A 19923-nucleotide genomic window follows, 5' to 3' on the forward strand; every position below is an offset into this window, starting at 1 on the left:
TGGGTTGGGTTTGTGTTTGGTTGTTGCGATTCGTGGGTTCTCGCAGGCTGATTTTTGGGCTTGGTTGTTTGTTGTGTCCAAATGGTTGGGCTATTACAACTTCTCTGAAAAGAGACTTTTTATTTGCGCTGTTTCATTTCCTACTTTCTTCTTCCGTTTGGTTCTTTTACGGCCACAAAATTTCAGTTAGCCCTTATCACCATTGTAAGGCCATATTACACATACCCTTACTGGATTTTTGGGCTTGGGCTACTAGGTACTTGATCTGTGTAATTTACATGTTAATAACTGCTTTTTTTTCTTGTTTTTCAATCGAATTGAATTTAATCGAGAACGATGGTAGACAGTTACGTACAACTTTTTCCAATTTCTACAATTGAGGGGAGTTTTATTTATAACGGTATCGAGAATGTTGCTAGGCAGTGACGTAAATTTAAATTTCCAAATTTAGGGGTAGTTTTATTTAACGGTACGCGTAGATATATAACATCTCTATGGCTAATCATTATTAAATTGAAGAGCACGGACTGTCAATGACATATGTCGATTAAGTAACTTAAAATGTACTGTAAAGGAGTATCCGTCTAATGAACTATAGCTAATTAGGTATTACCTACTGTTGAAATGTGGACATAAATATAAAATAAATCTATGGCGATTAATGAAATTGACTAACGCGAACTGTTTATAGCATGTGTCAATTACCTTATAATGTATTGTGTCGGAATATGCGTCTATTAAACGTTTGCTAATTGAGTACATAACACTATTTAACACTGGACATTTACGCACCACTTTTCCATAAATAATTGCTTATAAGAAGTTTACGAGCTTGCATAATTACAAATGAAGGGGGGGGAATGAGTTTACAAGCTTACTTTGCCTCGAACACGCGGTTTCAAGATCGGGGACTATATTATTAAATAATTCCTTTTTAAAAAAAGGTCCACAATTAATCTTTGAACGTTTACATTGTTTTGGTAACGTGTTTAAGCAGTTATATTATATAATTTAAAGTTTAAGAGGCTATGTGATTCATTATGACTGTAAGCGGTTATATCGATAATTTAAAGTTAAAGAGGTAATGTGATTTATCACGACTGTAAGCGGTTATATCGATAATTACGTGTATAAACATTATATTTAAAAATATATATAAAATAGGTGTATGGCTGGGGGCATTTCAGAGAGGGTATGGTCTTATGGGCTTAATGATTAGTATCTAAGGGGGGATTGTGTGGGGTCAGAGGTGTGGTGTCCTCTTACAAAGTGAGGGAGGTAAGGTGAAAGGACTTAACCGTGTTAGGGTAGCTTGCTTGCATGTATAAGCATGTGTATTAAGTAAGTGGGCAAGGTCTGCTGATGTAACGGTACTTTCTTTGAACAGTAACAAGTAGTGGCTTTGTTTGATGCTCGCAAGGTTATAAAAGGAGCAGTACCCGGGTGAGAAAATGGGCGTCTCAATTTACAGTTTAGAGGTGTGCTTCTGCATGCTTTGTTAAATTTAATACTCTTATTTTAGATTACAATTTCTTCGTTGATATGTATTTGGTGCATAGTTGTTGTCTTTGTGTTGCAGGAAAAGAAATCCAGAGCAGCTGGAACAGACATAATGCAGAGGTATATTGATTGAAGATAGCAATTTTCTTACGTGCAGAATTTATATTTTAATGAGTTTATTTATCTGTGCTTGTTTAAATGAGATTAATAGGTAATTTCTTTTTTTTTAGTTATCGCATACACGAACCGTGTTTTTGTGTGTAGACAAATCATTGGTTTGGTAAAATGTTGTTTATGTGGTGGGTTTGTGCCAAAGTCTGAGATGTTGCTATGTCTTACTGGTCAGTGTGGAGTTATATTTACCATGTTTCAGTGATATATTAGGAGTATGTTGGTCATGACTATGACTTCTATTTTGATATTTAAGCTTGTACATTTACGCGTGTACAATTAGTCTGTCTTTTCAAATAATGGGTTGGTTGGTTATAGGCGGTCGTCTTTACATACATCAGCTTTAAGTTAGAGCATGCTGCGTGATATGGTTTAATGTAGGGATTGATAACATGGCTGTACAGGTTTTTTCTGAGATACCCGAAAAAAGGAAGGAGTACAGAATTTCGTTCTGTGCTTTATTGTCTGATGCTGTCAGAGTACTTGGTTGGCCTGAACCTATTTATAGCCACACAGATGTGCAAGTCAATCAGGCCAATTTAGTCTTGCGAAGGTCTGTAGGTCCTGCAGCCTGTTTCTTTAAAGGTGAAAAGAAGGGATCAATGTCTGAATCGGAGGAAGACGCTGATGAACAGGCTGTGGACTACTTAGTTCAGAAAAAACAGATAGTTGTTGACGATGCCAACTTGGAACGGCGTGGGATTTATAAGGCATGTTGTGATTTTTATAAGCGGAGGCGGGAAGCTCTACAATGTGCTGAATGTGGACCATCGAAAGCTGAGTTGGACGCCCGTGCACAGAAAACAATAAAGGTGTTGGGTACATTACCTAAGATGGTGACTGCTGACCTTTGGGCCATCTGGCTCCAAGTGGTAGTGGAATATGAAGTTACTGTAGATTCTCTGGACTTTCTCGTCCAGCCAAATGGCCGTTATGTTTGTTGTTTCACAGTAACTTGGCCAAAGCATCCTTCTAGGGAGAAGTATTTCATAGGCGACAGTATGGAAACTGTTGACAAAGCAAGGCAAAGCTTGGCTAAAAGGGTCATTCTTTATTTTCAGACAGTGTATGGCTTCACTGTTAAAGATGCAAATTTCAACAGGATGAAGTATTCTCAGATTCAGTGTGGCTTCCAGCGTGGTAGGTACCGTTCTGTCCAAGCAAGCCAGATTTGCGTGGCTTCTGATCTTGAAGCAGTGCCTCTTTTTATTGCATCTGAATGTAAAACTCCTGAAGGACAAAGCAATGGAATCCGTTCTGGTTTTACATTGCCACCGCCTTTCAAGAAGAAAAGGGAGTGTGGCGGGAAAGCGTTTCAAGTTCACGAGCAGTTGCAGTAGGCAAGCCCCAGCCCAATGGTGGTTGCCTGCTTTTTTATTGGGGTTTGGTATGACAACCGCTGACAAGCGAGACCTAGAAAAACCTTAGGAAGTTGTAGCTGCTTTGTATGTACTGTTAGACTATTAGATGTAATAAAGCTGCCTAGCATTTGGTTTTTACACCAGGTAGCATGACCCAGTAATTGGTCATTGATGATATCTTTTGCTCCCTCCCATTTAGGAAAACATCTCTAGGATCTTCATTTGAATTGTCCTAAGATTGATATGAACCTTTTGTGTTAGTGGGATGTTTAAATTTGTAGAATCATGAATGTTATTTTGCCGTGTACTGTGAATTGGTATCTTTTGTAATTGATATCAAAATTCACTATTAACTGTACACTATTCATTTGCGCGTTGGTTGTAAGCCGAACGTTCACATTGCAAGATTTAGTTTTCCTATACTGCGATGGCATCCATGAGTAGTTACTTGTACTATTCTTAAAGAAGCAAATTAATTAGCAATTTTAAGAATCATATATTAAACATGGTAATATCGGCTAAACATCAGTGTGGTGTGTAAATGTAATTGAAATTGTGTTTATTTTATGGCAGGTCGTCCCTGCTTCAGTTGCACCGTCAAACTGGAAACCTAGAATTAGTACCTCCTGCCAAATGGGGGATCCGACTGAAACAGGTTATTGCTGTTTCAAAGAAGCTTTTTAGCCAATATAAATCAACAAATTTGCATACAAAAGTCCGCAGATGCTCTTTCATTGGCGATCTTATGGCCCAATTTTAAATTGTCAAGACATGCAATACCCACTTTACATATAAATAAAAACTGACTTTTATTGTTGACTTGTAATCAGAGTTCATTAAGTTGTTTTCCAAAAATACATATCTGAAGAGACATATCTGAACATTCAAGTGAGTAGCGGATGCACATCAGTACAGGGTAAGATATTTCCTGCGTTGTTAAAAGGTGAATGGAACTGATAACAGCTAAACATTCCAGGTAATGTACCAGCTGATGTAAATAAAACAAAAGTGAAGAGGGGAAGGCCAACTGGGAAAAGACACAGAGGCAATTCAACCAACAACCTTCAAGAAACGGTCATCCAGTCACAGTTTCAGACTATTACTAACTCTGCCGAACAGGCTCCCACGACTAGCAAACGGCAGCGTAGGCGTCAAAAAGGTTTTTAAATGATACATTTTATGGGTATGTTTAGGCAAAAAATTTCGGCCTATCTATAACTTCCAGATTTTCACAACCTGCAGTTCAACAGTCTGCAGCACCAGAGTAAATACCGGAACAACCATATAGATCAAGACGGACAAACATTTCAGATGGTCTATCAATGAGAAGTGCAAATAAAGGGCAAAAAAGGGCATGTGCTACCAAAAAAAGTAATTAGTTAGCAATATATCTGATTTATAAATCTTTATAGGCCACTGCAAAATTTATACAACTTAACTGATTAATTTGACATAAATGGCAGATGCTTTGGGTGGGAAGCCTGTGCCATTTGAACATGTTAAATTAAAACAGCCAACCTATTGTGCCCATTGTGGAGCAAAGAAATTTGAGTTCGAGTCGGCGGGCCTATGTTTCTGTAACGGAGAAATTCAATTGGCTGTTAATGAATATCCGGAAGAATTACTTCGATTGATAATCGCAAGGGATGAACAACAAGATTTCCAGATATATTCCAGGTTATATAATAACCTTTTTGCTTTCAGTTCTTTGGGGGGAACTTTTGGAGCAGAAACTTACAAAGGGATATATGTGTTCAAAGCACAGGGCCAGGTTTATCATAATTTGCCAGATCTAATACCTATGGATAATATTCCTAGGTACTTGCAGCTATATTTTTATGATGGTCAATATGAAAAGGAAAATCGCTTGCGACTGTTTTCTAATTTGAATGAACAAATGATCACTCTTCTAATGGGAATTATGGATGATATTCCATATGGGAAGTTCTTTAGATCACGACAAGAAATAGAGGTCACTGAGAATACAAGGATATTTTTGAGCACTGATCCAGCGAACGATCAGCGTATATATAATGCACCCACATCTGATGAAGTTGCAGTAGTTTGGCCAGATAACACAGCTATGCAGGGAAATGAAGGTCCTCATATTATTGCATATGGAAAAGGTTCACAAAACCATAGAATTCGGCATTTTTATGGGTGTTATGATCCTCTACAGTACCCACTGTTATTGCCAAAGGGTGATAGTGGGTGGCACCAAGGATTGAAAAAAAAAATCCAACCCAACATTTAACGCTGAATCAAATACTTCATTTCCGATGTCTGCAGTTACTGATGACATGCCTGAGACTCTTATTGACGCAGAAATAGCAAGTAAGTTACTTTTTGGGGCCGTGTTTTTTGTAAACGAAGCATTTGTATCGTAACTTACAAATTTAAACACTGCATTGAAGTCCTTAAAGTTTTATAATATATTGATGAACATTGTGCAGATGCTACTAGGAGGCATACAAGAGCAGATAAGCGTATTTCTTGTCGGGAATATTACGCATACAAATTCCAGATTAGGCCCGGTAACTTTCTGCTGAGAGGAGGGAGGATTTTCCAGCAGTACATAGTGGATATGTATGTGAAGATTGAAAATACACGCCTCGACTTTTTACGATTGAATCAGGATACTATAAGAGCAGATCTGTATCAAGGGATTCTAGATACGTTGCATCTTGGAGAAAACTGTGCAAATAATGTGGGAAAGAGGACAGTACTTGATGGTGCGATGTCGTCGGGTCACATCCAATCAAACATAATTTATAATACTCAACATACAACTAGTTAGCGGTAAGTCGCGGTCGATCCATGGGACGGTGTGCTTTGGGTTCTAAGTCTATCTATCTCAATTTATGCTAGTGTCACAATTTGGTTGGGTTTGTAGTTGTGTCTAAACTAATGAAAGTAACAAAGTAGAGCAAACAATGAACTAAGAAATGTAAACAATTGATTAAAAGTGCTAGGATGTCATGGGTTCATAGGGGATTCATGGTTTTGATCATACAAACATGTTTACAAGGTTGCAAGCAATTAATGTTGTGGAGGAACCGAGTTGGGTTATGTCTTACGGTTCATAGGAAGGGTTGGGTCCCGGAGCCGAATCGATTAGATTGTACAACACCTACAAGTCGACTTACTTTCTTCCTATTCAACTTTTATGCATGGTCTAACAAAACTCGAGTTGGTTTATATCTTACAAGTCAAGTTGAGTAGATAAGAGATGGTAAAAACGCAAGGATTCATAGGCTTAGCATTTCATCAAACATAACATGTGCATAAAGTTGACATCACAACAAGCAAGCAATTTAATCATGTGAACATATTAGATTAAGCATGAATCAATCCCATGTTGGGTTCCCCTAATTACCCACTAATCCTAGCTAAGAGACTACTCATTCATTATCAAGTTTAACATGCTAACAAGGTTGTCAATCATATTAACAAGGTAAAACATGATGAACAAGTAAGAAAGATTAACAATAATTAAAACAAGGATTAAGAGGATTATACCTATGGAGATTCCACAATAATAATGCAAAGAATAATAGAAGAACTTGATGATTGATGGAAGGTTGTCAATCTCCCAATAACCCAATAATCTTCTAATTACCCAATAATAAACTTGAATGATAAACTTGAACAACAATTAAGAAGAGATTAATGTGTAATTTGTGGAAGGATTAAAGAGTAATCTATTCTAATCTACTCCTAATCTAATCTAAAGAAGGATTTTTCTAGCTAAAAACAACATAAAGAGCCCTCTTGATTAATTACAAAGATGGGGTATTTATAGTGGAAATTAGGGAGGATGCATTAGGTTAACTAAGGGCTAAACTAGTAATTACACTTTTTAAGTTGAGCAAGGAGACTCCGGGATCTCTTGAAGGAAGGGCTTCTTTCTTTTTAGCTTGGAGAAGACGAAACTATGCTGTGAAGAAATCCGTGCGTACTGGGGTCGGGACGGCCGGATCCTGGTCAAGGAATCCGAACGGATTCATGGGAATCCGGACGGATTCTAGTGGGGCAATCCGAGCGGATTAGAGAGCAGGACGCTCGGATTGTTTTGTGGAGACGGGCGGATTTAAGACAATCCGCTCGGATTGTTCTTCAGCCGTGGTTCATCTTCTTTTCTTCCCCTTTTTGCTCATTCCCATTTTTATTCTTGCGAGATTGGTCTTTAGTCCTTGCTTCCTCTTCATACTAGTCCATCCATTATCGTCAATAAGCTTCCAAATGTGTATGAAAAGACGGGAATTTCCGCCTTATTATCTCCTTTTCTACAAAACATATGAAATGCGATAGAAAAGCAAATAGGAAGGTTTTGACGGATAAAATGGCCATAGAATGTTACAATGGTATGCAAAATAGGCTAAATTAGGGGACTAAATGTGCGCAAATAATGTTCACATCAAATATCCCCAAACCGAACCTTTACTCGTCCCGAGTAAAGAGGTGACTAAAACTAGACCTTTATTTAAACTATCCTACTAACATAGCCGATATGAGACAATTAGCGGGTCTCACTCCGCCCCTTCAACTCACAACAAGACAACCATGAGGTAGGATGCCTTCTTGCAAGGCAAGGTGGGTCTTGCCAAAATGGCGACACATCCAAACATTAAAGCACACAAAACAAGTAATGGATGCATCTACAAAAGAATAGCCACTTTCCTCATCTAAGTGGCGGAAATTATCTACAAGGGAAGCAATATAAGGGTACACACTCCTTCATAGATGCAATTTCTTCAAACTACTAAGCCTAGAAGGATACCAATAAATCACCTCCAAAATGTGTCAAGCTAGGGTACCTTTGTCCTCAATCGTTAAATGCTTTTGTCAAGAGTAGACTCCCTATGGTGTTAGAAACACTGGAGGATCGCGGAATTCCCCCTCTTGCCTAGACAAGAAGAAGGGTCGTCCCCTCTCTACCATGCACAAAAATGGATACGGTGGATAAAAGGGACCAATAGATATTTGAGTTTCATTTTGGGAGTTTGCTTTGTTTTTGTTTTTCCCCCCAATTTCTTGTGGCATTTGACATTTGAGAACACTTTCTTTGCCATTTCTTTTTGATTTTTGGCATTTCAATACTTGACAACTTTTTTTTGCATTTCTTTTTGAACATTTTCAAAGTCACCCCATATGTAGGGAGGGTGCCTTATTTTTGAAGCTTTAGGAGTCTATTTTTGCTCCTCTTTTCTTTTGATGCATTTTGCAAACTTTCTTTCACTTTTAATTTCATTGAACTCAAATTGATTTCTTTTTGTTTTGTGCCCATTCCCTTTGATGACAAAAATATGGTAGAACATGGATGAATTGGTAGAAGTATGCATGGTTTCAAGGGTCACCTTGGAATAAACGGTAGCCAAGGAGTTATCACACCACAAGGTACTCTTGACTAGGCCTTAATCCATGGGTCAAAGGATACTAGCATGACACATCCTAGGGTGTTTTACAAGTATTCTAACAAGCAAAGTCTTAAGAATAAAAAGCATCTACTAGGGCCTATATACACTTGTCAAGCTTCCTAAATAGACGGTTTCGCAAAAATTTTCTAACATGCAACTACATGCCATGATGCAACTATCATATATACATCCTAATGCATATGCTTCTACCAACTAGTATGCCAAATAATCTAAATGCAAGTCCTAAATTCACATTATTTATACCGCATCAATCAAAATAAAGCCACATAGTCATTAACATAAAGAGGAAAAGGAGATTGGAAAGATCATACCATGCGGTCTTCAATATCCTCATGTCTCGGATGTGGCGTAGTCAATCAAAGTGAACAAGGATAAAACAAACACAATATATACAATAATATATACATGACTACACTACAAAGGAAATGAACTTGTTTTTGGATTTTTTTAAATTTTTCAAATTTTTATGGTTTTTGTTTTTATGAAATTAAAAGACATATTTTTGTGATTTTTCGAAATTTTTCAATTTTTATGCATTTTTGAATATAAATTCCCATCCCCCACTTTATTTTGGACATTGTCCTCAATGTACATGTAGGAGTAGGAATAAAAAAGAAAGTACATGTTTTTTGATTTTTGAATTTTTTGAAATAAAGTACAAATGCAATAATATGATATGAATGAATGCATGCTCTAACTAAATGCAATTCTATATGACATATATAACAAATGAATGCAATCTAAACTATACTATATGATGCATGATTAGTGCTTGAGTCACCTATGATCAAACCTCCCCAAACCGATTTAAACACTATTTCTAGTGTAGAAATGAATAGGTTTGGCCATTAGTGACTATGCATGAATTCTAGTCTATATGCAACTATCTACATGAATCATGCGAGATATATACAATGCAAACTAATTTAAATGAACTAACTAATGCAAATGCAATATGAAATATAATACAAATGCATGCAAAAGCTACACTAAATGCAATGCAAATAAAAGAGAGAGGGGGAGATGGGTATCATACAAGTGGAAGTGGTGAAGTAGGCCTCTTTCACTCGTCATCCACATCATAGTCATAGCCATAACCATGAGAGCTTCCGGCTTGATCATGTCCGGGTGCTTGGCCCCAATATCCTCCTTGGTCAAAAGCTCCTTCTTGACCCGAGTTCCCTCCACCTTGGCTAGAATGCCCTCCATCGCCGCGACCCCAAGCTTGGTTCCCATAATTTGGGAACAAGAGCTCCGGTTGTGCCCAAGAGGGTTTAGGACCATCGGGGTCAATATACCCTTGTTGAGACATGTTATAATATTGGGGGTAGAGGGCTAGGTAGTTGTCTTCCCTCCCTTTATGCACCCCAAGGTCCACTCTATTCATGAGTGCCATCAAATCATTAATATCCGGGTGTTGGGGATTCGGTTGGAAAGGGGTATGTGGAATAGGGTAAGGTGGGATAGGGACATAGGAAGGTGGGCGCATTTGTATCCCCGGCCCTCCACGAGGTGGTTGACGGCGTGGCTCTTCCCTTTGAGGGGGGTTATCAAGAATTTGGATATCAAGGAGGTAGCTTGGTGGAGGAGAGTATGGACTCAATCGTGGTTCGATGCCCGGTATCTTCCATCCTTCAAGGATCATCGAAGTGCAACCCTTGGTGTACCATTCCACGCTCTCATCTTGAGTGTAGTTGCACCATCGGTGACTATAGAAGATGGTGTGCTCATCAATCAAAGTCCTCCCTTCAAGAGGAACATAGGTTCCTCGGGCATTGAACCCGGGGCAAAGGTGTTTAGCCAACATTGTGATTAGACCTCCCATCACGAAGGTTTTAAGTTGAGATGTCCCTCGAGCAAAGTCATTGAACCTATTGAGTATCTCAAGTGGCGTATTGAAGTTATAACGCCTTACTCCTCGAACATTCAAATGAGACTCAAGAAAAGTTAAGTCGATGATAGTACACCGATCTTGCTCGTACCTCCCATTGATGCATCCGGCTACAAAGCGTTCGGTGAATCGAATCACCGGGTGTTGAATAGCAAATGTATAGCAACGCTTTATATGGGTAAAGTTCCTCCCGGAGATAGCTTTCCAAAGAAAGTCCACACTAAAATTATCGGGCTTGTCGGTATAGGCGGTGGGTATTTGAAGACCGAAAACATAGGCAAATTCCTCAAGAGAAAGAACATGGTCTCGGTTGCATAACCTAAACTCCATGCCTAAATTGTTGCGGGCATCCGCCACAATGCGAAGGCTACTCAAGAACTCAAGGGTGAGACTAAGGTAAGTCTCTTCATGAGCATGGAAAAGGTCCCCAATGCCAAGGCCATTGAAGAACGCCTCGGTAGGGTACCTTATCTTAAGGATTTCCAACACCCTAGTGTCAACAAATTGAGTAGGTTCGTATTTCTTACCTAGAAGCTCGACGAAATTTTCGCGGTGGTCGTCGTTGATGAAGATCACTTCTTGGAAGTTGTTGAGTTGTTCAATACCTCCCCTCATTATCACATCTCGTGGTGTCGAAGAGGACGATCCTTGCGCTTCTCTTTCCGATTGAATCAAACAATTTCTTGGCCTTTCCTTGGAACTCATGTTGGTGATGGGGGTGATGTGGGTGATGTGGGTTTGGTGATTTTGAGGATTGAAGAGAGTGTTTTAGGGTTTGATAAGATGAGGAAATGAGGGAGAAGGGGGTGTTTATATAGAAAAAGAAGGGAATCCGAATGGATAGGGTTGGACCTGACCCGCTTTTCTCGAATGAATGCATAATCCGAGCGGATTGGGACGGGACGGACGGATTCTCGATGGGAAAGACGGGCGTCTTCCGTAGAACGCGCGGATTCTAGAACAGAGAAATCAGTTTCGGTTGAGAAGGTGAACAAGACGGCCGGATTTTGCATGGGACGGACGTCTTTATCAGGACGGGCGGATTCCTGATAATCCGCACGGATTTTGGTGTAGATTAAAATCTTGCTTTTGGACGCCATACGGGACGGGCGTCCCGTGGAGAAGACGGACGGATTTGGTGGGACGGGCGGATTCTCTTGAATCCGCACGGATTCTTTAGCGATTCAGCTTTTCTCTCCGTGGGCCCCGGACGGGCGGAATTGCTTGGATCCGAGCGTCTCGCTTCTTTCTCCTCCTTCTTTCTTCTTTCGTGAAATGATAAACCCCTTTTCACCGATTTTTCTTTTCCTTATCCTTTTCTCGAAATTTGCTTAGGAAACATGTAAGATGACTCTCTCTCTTCTCTCTCATGCAAGGATTTAAATGCAAAAATATGTACAATATTATACAAAATAAAGGGTTCAAGAAATATCTTACAAACGGTGGTTTGAGGTAGGACTCCACCAAACTAGTTCAATTTGAAGGAATTCTTATCCATAGAGCTCAAGGCTCTCAATAGAAGATCAAAAGCTTGTGAACAAGCTCCAAATAAACATAAGTATGGGTTGCTCCACTTGAAGATGAAGTTTGGCCAAGGAAGTTTGTCATACATCCTTTCTTTCACCTTGTCCTTGGCACTAGAGCTTTCCCGATGCTTCAAGTAAATACATCCATGATTCTTGTTAAGATTAAGCATGAAGTGTGGTTCATTTTCATCCGGGGACTTCCACTTACCAACTTCTTCTTCAATTTTGGTGATGATAGCATTTTGATTTTTCAATCCTCCCAAGGTGGAAGGAGAATTTTCATGACTTTGATGATCGGATACCATGGGAGTTGAGATTATGGGTGCCAAATCTTCACAAGTAGCCTCACGAGCAATTTTCTCCTTGAGCTTTTTCACCAAGTAACTCTTGTAAGACACTTTGGCTTTTTGAAGAAGATCTAACATATCCTCTTTAATGATCATTGGCTCCATGATAGGTGCCAAGTGGTCTTCATGAAGGATAAAGGAAGGACGTTCTTCTTCATGATAGGGTATCTCAAATGTCTCAAGGATGGGCTCCTCAAGCAAGGTGATATTGTAGATCCCTCCTCTAGGTTTATCATCATTGTTACTATCTTCACGTAAATCATGAATGGGGGCTTTGTCTAGCTCTTTTTCCAACACCTCAATGTTCACATCAAAGGACACACCTTCATACTCACAAAGGCTAAGAACATTTGGTTTGCTCAACCTCATGTCTTCCTCATCAAACACAACACTCTCATAGTCACAAGAGCTCAAGGAATTTGGCTCCTCCCACTTCTCATCTTCCATGTCAAAGGTTACTACTTCAAACTCGCATTCATGCTCAATATCCAAAGAATGGTTGTGAGTAATTGCTTGGAATTCTTTTAATTGGTCAATTTGAATCTCCAACTCCTCACTTTGGGAAACAATGCTTTGAAGGACATTGTCCCTTTTTTGGCTCTCCTCTAGCATTTGTTTGAAGAGGTTTTGTTGATCTCCCATCATTTGGAGAATCATGTTTTGAATGGGTTCATCTTTTTGTTGTGGGTAGGTGTGAAAGTGGTTGTATTGTGGCAATTTAAGTTCATTGTGAAATGGGTATTGGGTGGGTGGTTGTTGTTGATATTGGGTGTGGTAATTTTGGTGAGAAAAATTGGGGTAGTGGTTAGGATTTTCATTGTACGAATAATAAGGTAGGTTTGTGTTGACTTGCTCCTCAAACTCCCCATGCCCATAGTCATACTCAAAAGATCCACCACATACTCCATAACACATGTCTTGAGCCATCATCATAACTAGGACAAAGATATAACTACAAACAAGGAAACTACAAGAAAACGGTAAAAACAATCCTTGAGGAACAAGTTCCTCAAGGTTAAAGCAAAATCAAAATAGACAAACAAGTAAGAACTTAATCACATAGCACCATCCCTGGCAACGGCGCCATTTTTGATGTGGGTGCGATGTCGTCGGGTCACATCCAATCAAACATAATTTATAATACTCAACATACAACTAGTTAGCGGTAAGTCGAGGTCGATCCATGGGACGGTGTGCTTTGGGTTCTAAGTCTATCTATCTCAATTTATGCTAGTGTCACAATTTGGTTGGGTTTGTAGTTGTGTCTAAACTAATGAAAGTAACAAAGTAGAGCAAACAATGAACTAAGAAATGTAAACAATTGATTAAAAGTGTTAGGATGTCATGGGTTCATAGGGGATTCATGGTTTTGATCATACAAACATGTTTACAAGGTTGCAAGCAATTAATGTTGTGGAGGAACCGAGTTGGGTTATGTCTTACGGTTCATAGGAAGGGTTGGGTCCCGGAGCCGAATCGATTAGATTGTACAACACCTACAAGTCGACTTACTTTCTTCCTATTCAACTTTTATGCATGGTCTAACAAAACTCGAGTTGGTTTATATCTTACAAGTCAAGTTGAGTAGATAAGAGATGGTAAAAACGCAAGGATTCATAGGCTTAGCATTTCATCAAACATAACATGTGCATAAAGTTGACATCACAACAAGCAAGCAATTTAATCATGTGAACATATTAGATTAAGCATGAATCAATCCCATGTTGGGTTCCCCTAATTACCCACTAATCCTAGCTAAGAGACTACTCATTCATTATCAAGTTTAACATGCTAACAAGGTTGTCAATCATATTAACAAGGTAAAACATGATGAACAAGTAAGAAAGATTAACAATAATTAAAACAAGGATTAAGAGGATTATACCTATGGAGATTCCACAATAATAATGCAAAGAATAATAGAAGAACTTGATGATTGATGGAAGGTTGTCAATCTCCCAATAACCCAATAATCTTCTAATTACCCAATAATAAACTTGAATGATAAACTTGAACAACAATTAAGAAGAGATTAATGTGTAATTTGTGGAAGGATTAAAGAGTAATCTATTCTAATCTACTCCTAATCTAATCTAAAGAAGGATTTTTCTAGCTAAAAACAACATAAAGAGCCCTCTTGATTAATTACAAAGATGGGGTATTTATAGTGGAAATTAGGGAGGATGCATTAGGTTAACTAAGGGCTAAACTAGTAATTACACTTTTTAAGTTGAGCAAGGAGACTCCGGGATCTCTTGAAGGAAGGGCTTCTTTCTTTTTAGCTTGGAGAAGACGAAACTATGCTGTGAAGAAATCCGTGCGTACTGGGGTCGGGACGGCCGAATCCTGGTCAAGGAATCCGAGCGGATTCATGGGAATCCGGACGGATTCTAGTGGGGCAATCCGAGCGGATTAGAGAGCAGGACGCTCGGATTGTTTTGTGGAGACGGGCGGATTTAAGACAATCCGCTCGGATTGTTCTTCAGCCGTGGTTCATCTTCTTTTCGTCCCCTTTTTGCTCATTCCCATTTTTATTCTTGCGAGATTGGTCTTTAGTCCTTGCTTCCTCTTCATACTAGTCCATCCATTATCGTCAATAAGCTTCCAAATGTGTATGAAAAGACGGGAATTTCCGCCTTATTATCTCCTTTTCTACAAAACATATGAAATGCGATAGAAAAGCAAATAGGAAGGTTTTGACGGATAAAATGGCCATAGAATGTTACAATGGTATGCAAAATAGGCTAAATTAACTTTTTAAGTTGAGCAAGGAGACTCCGGGATCTCTTGAAGGAAGGGCTTCTTTCTTTTTAGCTTGGAGAAGACGAAACTATCTTTTGTGAAGAAACCGTGCGTGCATCGGGGTCGGGACGGCCGGATCCTGGTCAAGGAATCCGAGCGGATTCATGGGAATCCGGACGGATTCTAGTGGGGCAATCCGAGCGGATTAGAGAGCAGGACGCTCGGATTGTTTTGTGGAGACGGGCGGATTTAAGACAATCCGCTCGGATTGTTCTTCAGCCGTGGTTCATCTTCTTTTCTTCCCCTTTTTGCTCATTCCCATTTTTATTCTTGCGAGATTGGTCTTTAGTCCTTGCTTCCTCTTCATACTAGTCCATCCATTATCGTCAATAAGCTTCCAAATGTGTATGAAAAGACGGGAATTTCCGCCTTATTATCTCCTTTTCTACAAAACATATGAAATGCGATAGAAAAGCAAATAGGAAGGTTTTGACGGATAAAATGGCCATAGAATGTTACAATGGTATGCAAAATAGGCTAAATTAGGGGACTAAATATGCGCAAATAATGTTCACATCAGTACTCCCTCCTTCCTTCCTAGGGGGGCCAAGAGATATGAGGAGAAGATATTTAAATGCAATGGCACTTGTGCAAAAATATGGTAAACCTGATCTCTTTATAACTATGACGTGCAATCCTAACTGGCCAGAAATAAAAGCAGAGCTCTCGCCTGGGGAAGAAGCACATAATAGGCCAGATTTGGTCGCCAGGGTATTTCATGCAAAGCTAACAATGCTTAGAAAGCAGATTAAGGAAAAACAGATATTTGGGGAAGTTGCAGCTATGATTAATGTAGTTGAGTTCCAAAAGCGTGGGTTACCGCATGCACACTTTCTCATTATCCTCAAACCCGCATACAAAATTACTGCCCCTGAAAAGTTTGATAGATATGTATCAGCAGAAATAACTTCAAATGATAACCCACACTTAAGAGCTGCTGTGTTAAAACACATGATGCACGGGCCATGTGGTGTTGATTTCCCAAAATGCGCATGTATGAAAGTTAAAGATAAGCAAAAAAAATGCGAAAAAAATTATCCAAAAAACTTTAGAGAATTTACCACAAATGGCAAGGACTCATATCCATTGTATAAGCGTAGGAATACTGGTGAACAAGTTGTTGTGAGAAAAGGGAAGCTTGATAATAGATATGTGGTTCCTTACAACCCTTATTTACTTGCCATGTTTGACTGTCACTTAAATGTAGAGGTTTGCTCTACCATTAATGCAGTCAAGTACTTGTATAAATATGTATACAAAGGTCATGATCGAATCTTGTTCAAAGTTGCGGAAGGGACTGCTTCTATGTTGGTGGATGAAATTAAAATGTATCAATCTGGTAGGTGGGTGTCACCTCCAGAGGCAGCGTGGCGGATTTTTGGTTTTAACTTGTTCGATACATACCCACCTGTGGAGCCTTTGCCAGTTCACACACCCAATGGTCAGTTGGTCAAGTTTTCAGAGAACGAAGAACTGGCAAACGTCGTTGCTGATGAAGCAAGGGCCAAAACTATGCTCACTGAATTTTTCAAAGCAAATTCAAGCATGGAAGACAGCCAACGATATCTGTACAGTGAGTTCCCTGAGCATTTTGTCTGGAATGATAAAAAGAAATTTTGGAAACCAAGGGATCGTGGAGTAGTAGTTGGAAGGGTTGCACATGCTTCGCCAGGAGAAGGTGAGCGCTATTACTTAAGGTTGCTTCTGGTGCATGTTAGAGGCCCTAAATCATTTGAAGACCTCAAAACAGTGGACGGTATTTTTTGCGTGTCATTTCAAGAAGCGGCATTAAAGAGGAGAATTCTTGAAGAAGATAACGCTGCCGATATGTGCATGGATGAAGCTGTCCAAGTTGAGATGCCAAATGCTCTTAGGAGACTGTTTGCAACTATACTTATTTTCAGCTGCCCAAACAATCCTGCTGAATTTTGGGGAAAATATTACTGCCCACTCTCGGAAGATTTTCGAAAACCGTTTCTTGGGGATGAAGCAAAGGTGTTGCAGCTAACAGCAGGGAAGGTCGAGCAGTTTTTGGAGGGGATGGGGAAGACATTTAAACAGTTTGGTTTGGACCATTTACACTTTGAACAACAAGCAATATTACAGTGTACAAAGGATATCAGTGATGCTTTGAACGCTCCAGTGCCCTTTCTACAGCTTGCTTCTCAAAAACAGTTAAATGTTAGGCAACGCACTGCGTACAAGTCAATCATTGAACATGTAAAAACTGCAAAAGGAGGCGCATTTTTTATAGATGGACCAGGTGGGACTGGGAAGACTATCTTGTATGGAGCTTTGTATGCGAAGGTCCATTTAATGGGTAAAATATGCTTACCAACAGCTACCTCTGGAATAGCTGCATCAAATTTGCCCACTGGCCGAACCACCCATTCAAGGTTTAAGATCCCTCTTGATACTGAAGAAACATTAACGTGCGATGTCCCTAAACAAGGAGGATTAGCATGCTTAATAAGGGAAGTTACCTTGATCATTTGGGATGAAGCTTCAATGGCGAAAAGGGAGAATATTGAGGCTGTAAATATGCTATTCCAAGACATATGCAATAGTTCATTGTTATTTGGTGGCAAAGTAATAGTTTTGGGGGAGACTTTCGCCAGGTACTGCCTGTTCTTCCAAGGCGTACACAACAAGAAGCAGATGAAGCCAACATTGTCAGTTCTCCTATTTGGCAAGAGCTAACCAAATTTCAGTTAACTGAGAATATAAGGGCAAAGGAAGACCCCGTTTTTTCAGAATTTCTACTCAAGTTGGGAAATGGAGAATTGCAAACAGAGGAAAGCAGTTTAGTGGCATTGCCACAACAGCTGATCCTTGAAATAAAAAAGGGAGAACCACCAGAACAGACATTGATTAACAATGTCTTCCCATAGATTAAGCATACGACTTTTACCCCTGAAATTTTCAACGACCGAGCCATTTTGACTCCACGGAATGTTGATGTTGACTCTATAAACAGTATGCTTATTGATGAATTTCCTGGGACAAAGCACATTTACCATAGTTTTGATAGCGTTGTGGATGACAACTCAAATGTATATCCCGCTGAATTTCTAAACTCTCTCTGCCCTGCTGGAATGACACCACATGAATTAATTTTGAAGGAAAATTCTCCAGTCATATTATTACGCAATTTGGATCCTGCAGCGGGTCTATGCAATGGTACGCGCCTAATATGCAAACGTTTTTTTCCCAAATATGATTGAGTGTGAAATTTCAATTGAATTTTATAAAGGAGAGCGTGTTTTCCTTCCTAGGATTACACTCAAACCGTCTAAGAATTCTAGATTTCCAATCAATTTCCAAAGAAAATAGTTCCCTATTAAGTTAAGCTTTGCTATGACAATAAATAAAGCACAAGGACAGACGTTGCAACGCGTAGGTGTGTACCTACCTAGATCTTGCTTTTCACATGGACAGTTATACGTAGCATTATCATGAGCCCGGTCAGCTAAGGACTTGAAAGTGCTGCACAATCCAAGCGCATGTGATGTTAATGGAAATTTGGTGCGAAATGTGGTTTCATTTGAGGTACTGAGAAGAGTAGGGTTTAGAGAACATTCTCAGGTAATCATACACAATTTTTGGCGCTTGTGCATTGTAAATGCTCCGTTTACATATATATATATATATATATATAAATGTCTGTGGTGCCAGCAGCTGATGCCGCATTTCAAATTGTGCCTATTTACAGGTTAGAGAAACATCAATATAAAGCCAATCCGTATTACTCAGGTGTTCGCAAATCACACAAGGACATTTAACGGAAAATAAGATAGGAAATGTCCTTATTGCTTTGTAAAAATGCCTAGGATTTAGCTTTAACCTTTGGTTGCAGATGTTTTTGGAAGTTTAGGATGTAATGTTACTATATTTTGAAGCTGTTTCAATGTGGTGTCAGGTTTTTTAATTGAAAGGCAAACAGAAGCCAAACATTGTGTATTTTGGTTTTGAAAATGAATGTTTGATTATCAGTTGTTTAGCAAAAGAAGAAGTATATAGCTTTGCTGATTACCTGTGCAAAGAAAGATTACTATTACACGAATGGCAATCAAGCTTCGCTATAATAGCAATCTGGCCTCACTTACGACATCAAATTTTATACGCTAAAAAATGCATATAGAGTGAAGTTGCGAGCCTAAAATAGTCCAGCTTAAGATAATTAACAAAAATAGATATCAAATACAAAATGTACAAATATTGCCACCCAAAAAAGCAAAGTACTATCACTTTATAATTTTATAATATAAATAAACAAGTAATAGGTTGTACTGCCTTATCTATATTTGTAGCTTTAGAGAATTGTCATTTTCATATACTATCAAAGTAGACAAATGTTTCAAACTGCCTTTAATGTCATTATCACTCAAAAAAAAAAGTACAAAGTTTCACATGGCAAATTACTAAAAGGGATTTATTCATACATCCAAATATTTAAACCAGTTAAATGAATTGTACAATCGTACTATAAATTGATAGTAAACAGTAGAAAGTATGGGCTATAGATTGCAAATGATCCTTTCCTATGCAAGACACGATAAATTTAAAAAAATCTGTACTTTAAACAGTAAACTAATGGTGAGGTCATACCAGTAGTACTGATGAACAGCAAGAAGGAGAGTCCGTAGCAGGATAGGGAATGGTCTGCTTGTTCATTTCGTTGGCAACACGCAATCAGAATGATTGTAGAAAAGCCTTACTGCACAGAGCTGACAACTGAATAATAACATTCAGACAAATTTAAGGAACCCACCCCCAAAAGCAAGAAAATTATTCATATCATCTAAAATCCCAAGAAAAGGCTAAGGCAAGCCGTTGTATATTGACAGGCCACACACTACCTCATGAAAAAACCCTAAAAAGAATTAT

General features: G+C 39.0%; 1 protein-coding gene across 1 annotated transcript; it reads left to right on the forward strand.

Moving 5' to 3' along the window:
* The first annotated feature begins 15615 nt into the window (after window positions 1-15615).
* On the forward strand, window positions 15616-17927 carry LOC141619414 (uncharacterized). Its single transcript, XM_074436429.1, has 2 exons — window positions 15616-17571; window positions 17655-17927. Exons 1-2 carry the CDS (start codon window positions 15616-15618, stop codon window positions 17925-17927), a joined length of 2229 nt encoding a protein of 742 aa, XP_074292530.1.
* The last annotated feature ends 1996 nt before the right edge of the window (window positions 17928-19923 follow it).

The sequence above is a fragment of the Silene latifolia genome, chromosome X, assembly GCF_048544455.1.
Source record: "Silene latifolia isolate original U9 population chromosome X, ASM4854445v1, whole genome shotgun sequence".
NCBI lineage: Eukaryota > Viridiplantae > Streptophyta > Magnoliopsida > Caryophyllales > Caryophyllaceae > Silene > Silene latifolia.

Coding starts and splice junctions, on each gene's coding strand:
- LOC141619414 (XM_074436429.1), top strand. CDS start 15,616: ATGGCACTTGTGCAAAAATATGGTAAACCTGATCTCTTTATAACTATG. Junction 17,572..17,654: donor AAAGGGAGAATATTGAGGCT/GTAAATATGCTA, acceptor GACTTTCGCCAG/GTACTGCCTGTTCTTCCAAG.